Source organism: Aplysia californica, unplaced genomic scaffold (assembly GCF_000002075.1).
Source record: "Aplysia californica isolate F4 #8 unplaced genomic scaffold, AplCal3.0 scaffold00090, whole genome shotgun sequence".
Lineage (NCBI taxonomy): Eukaryota > Metazoa > Mollusca > Gastropoda > Aplysiida > Aplysiidae > Aplysia > Aplysia californica.
Window position 1 is genome coordinate 806,160 of NW_004797360.1, and position 3,181 is coordinate 809,340.

The 3,181-nt window shown below is 41.5% G+C and overlaps 1 protein-coding gene across 1 annotated transcript in view; it reads left to right on the forward strand.

The window, feature by feature from the left end:
* LOC101855936 overlaps positions 1-3,181 on the forward strand; it is a gene marked incomplete in the record, with an annotated part of 39,216 nt that overhangs the window by 5,533 nt on the left and 30,502 nt on the right. The window contains 2 exon segments of the mRNA XM_005094842.3: positions 636-933; positions 3,093-3,176. Coding sequence (XP_005094899.2) covers positions 636-933; positions 3,093-3,176 — 382 coding nt within the window.

Genomic DNA, 3,181 nt, shown 5'->3' on the forward strand with positions numbered 1-3,181 from the left:
ATAATAATAATAATAATAGTAATGTTTGCATTCATATGGCACATATCCACGTTCTACAGCATGCTCTATGTGCTTTACCTCCAGTATTATCTAAGGAGGTCCCAGAACACACAGAAACATAATTTTTGGCTTCCCGGGAAGCATACAATGCAAGCTGAGGATTGCATGCTCTCAAACATTAACAAACTGACAAGATCTTCCCCTGTCTGTAGCCAGGTACCCATTCCCACCTGGGTGAAGTAAGGAGAATTCGTATAAATTGCCTTTCCCCAGAACACAACGCCGGGTCCCTGACGCGATTGGAACCCACGACCTTACCGGTACAGTTGCGAGTCCGAGAGCCTAACCACAAGGTCACCAACGGCGCAAAATAGTTGTGAGAGCCGTAATATTCATATCAAACTGAAGATCCCGAAACTCCTTGAGGTCAAACGGTCTGACGCGCAATCAACTCCTTGCGCGCAATACAACCCCGAAACCCTTCAGTGCGGGAACCACCTCAGCGCTGACTTAATTATGTGTGAGTGTCTCGCATACCCAGGCTTCTAAACCTAGGCTATCGTACTACATGTACTGTAGTTGTAGTAAGATAGCTTGGCTTTAAACTCATCCCCGACCTATACGTCTTCCCTCAGATGACCAAATCACCGCGTCGTCACAACAGGAGGAGTGTCCGAGCAGCAGCGCCCCCCGTCCTCTCATTCCGCTGTAGCAGTAACATGAGCAGCTCCAACCTCCAGGATCGACCAATACCCAAGCAACGACTCCGACCATGGCTTGAGCGCCTTCTGAACAACCACGGCAGCTGCCCGGGTGTGGAGTGGGTCAACCGGAAGGAGCAAGTATTTCAAATTGCCTGGCGTCATGCCTCGAGCCAAGGCTTCCAGGAAAACAAGCACAGCGACATCTTCAAACGATGGGCCCAGAACACAGGTGACTATGGCTACATTCTTCACACGAACATGAACATGTGTTCACATTGCTATAGTTTGTTCACCTTTGACTGTCCATGTATTTAAAAAAAATGCTAGCTCATATCTATTGATTTACCTCTATGATCACAAAACTTCGCATGGCACTTCTGCAGGCGGGTGACCAAACAGAAATATTTCTTTACAAAATATTGATCCAGTAATAGAAAAGTTGCTCTATTTGGGTCTTATATTAAAAACCGCTCTTTGGGTGCATACGCAGGATTACTGAAATAAAGGATTTACAGTAATCTTGTATATAAATTGCTCATTTTGAGACAGCGACACCTCCCTGCCGCCACATTTTGGTGTAGATCTAAGCTTGTAGATTTTATCCCACGACTGCCTAGACATCTCCACGTGAGTCTCGAAAACTGATCTCCCGTCTCTTGGACCATATTTTTTAATTTTTGTTTTTTGGCTCAACACCATTTGTGTCCATTTAAAAACATTCCTGTGTGGATTTTACTGAAAAACTTAGATTAAAGGCACAGCAAATGTAAATTTTCATTTTCCAAGGACTCTCAAGCTTTGGAAATCACCAAACTTTGGCGGCCATTTTCTCGCTAATTTTACCCCAGAAACCAGACGACCCCTACCCCCTCCAATCGTAAATATCTTGACCTCTATCCAAGATAGGCATGTATTCGGTCAAATGAACACGCTTTTAGATGATACCAATAACTCCAGATGTTCAAAAACTGACAAGCGCCTGATTCTCCGGCGTCGTGACATGTTATTACTATTACATACTGCACATGTACTTGTACATAATATTGCTCTCGTCAAAGGAAAAGCATAACAACTTAAAAGACTAGATTTTTTACTTCAGAAAGGGTTATCATTAATTTTATCACTACCTTTATCCTTATCATTCCTAAAGCGTATCTTTAATTCATCATATCATCGTATTTATCTGTATAAGCTAGGAGTTCTGCTGAGGCTACTTTATCGTTTCGTAAACTTGTCTGTAACTGTAATAAATACAGTAATGATTAATTTTAACTTACGTTTCTTTGTAGGCTACATGTACCATGTCTTTAGCCAGGAGCTCGACTTAAGCTACATGTATTTACGTTAATACGTTAAGCAGCTTCACCGCGTTCTGACTTGGCTTGTTCTAGATTAAGGTAATCTCAGTTGGTTCAGAATGTGCATGTACTTACTAGGTGTGGGTTAATTAAGCATGTTCTAGCTGACTAACTATTTTTTTATATAATATAGGCTTATATCTATACTCAGAGGCAAAAGAAATGCGAATAACTAAAGCATGAATAAAACTCACTTCACTTATTGACTTCACAGTAAATTAATGATATTTGCGTTCGTGCCCAATTTATACAGCCGTGAGGTTTAACCCTATCCGTACGCCCTGGGGTCATTTTGTAACCCCGGGGGTTGTATTCTTCACATTTTAGACTACTTCTAGTATGAAGATCTCTTTGAAACTTTCAGTATATCTCAAAAAATCATTTTGACAAACTGCTATGCAAAGCGTGCGGATCGAGTTAACGAGTAAATTTCCTCTTTGGATAATGGTGGCACAGAGTTCCCTCCGTCGTATGGATACGATAGTAAAACACGACGTAAAGATAGGGTTAAGTGTAGTTTTAGCTTTATTCTACTATTTCTGTGACCTGTACCTTGTGGCAAAAAGTTAGTATCGTGTGTGAATGTCCGTTGGCTGCAACGGAGACAAAAAGTAGTAATCTCAGGCTTCAATAACTGGTCTGCATCTTCAACCCATTGAGTTCACAAGAGTGTTTATTTGTCAACATGGAATCTGTGCCCACACCTGGCCGATGGCTTACAGTAGGCGTCAGTGGTGTAGCGGTTAGGCGATTCTCTGTTGCATGCCGGAGACATAGAATCTACCTATATCTAAAGAATTTTTAAAAAATTTAGTTTTAGTTTTAGTACAGGTTTTACGGCACTCCAACTGCATAAGGTCATATGAGCGCCAGAAGATTAGAGGTGTTACAAGAGAGTAACAAACATAAAAAAAAGAAGAAGGGGAGATAAGAACGATAGATATTTGATAGGAAAGAAGAAGCAAATCACTCCAGAGCACCCGCCAACCACCCACGAATTAAAAATAGAATTCTTTTGAAACCATTTCAGGCAAGAGGATTGACCATACAAAAAACAAAAGTAACTTTCGATGTGCCTTGCGGAGCCTTAAGGACTGTGTCGAACTGACGGCTTTCGGG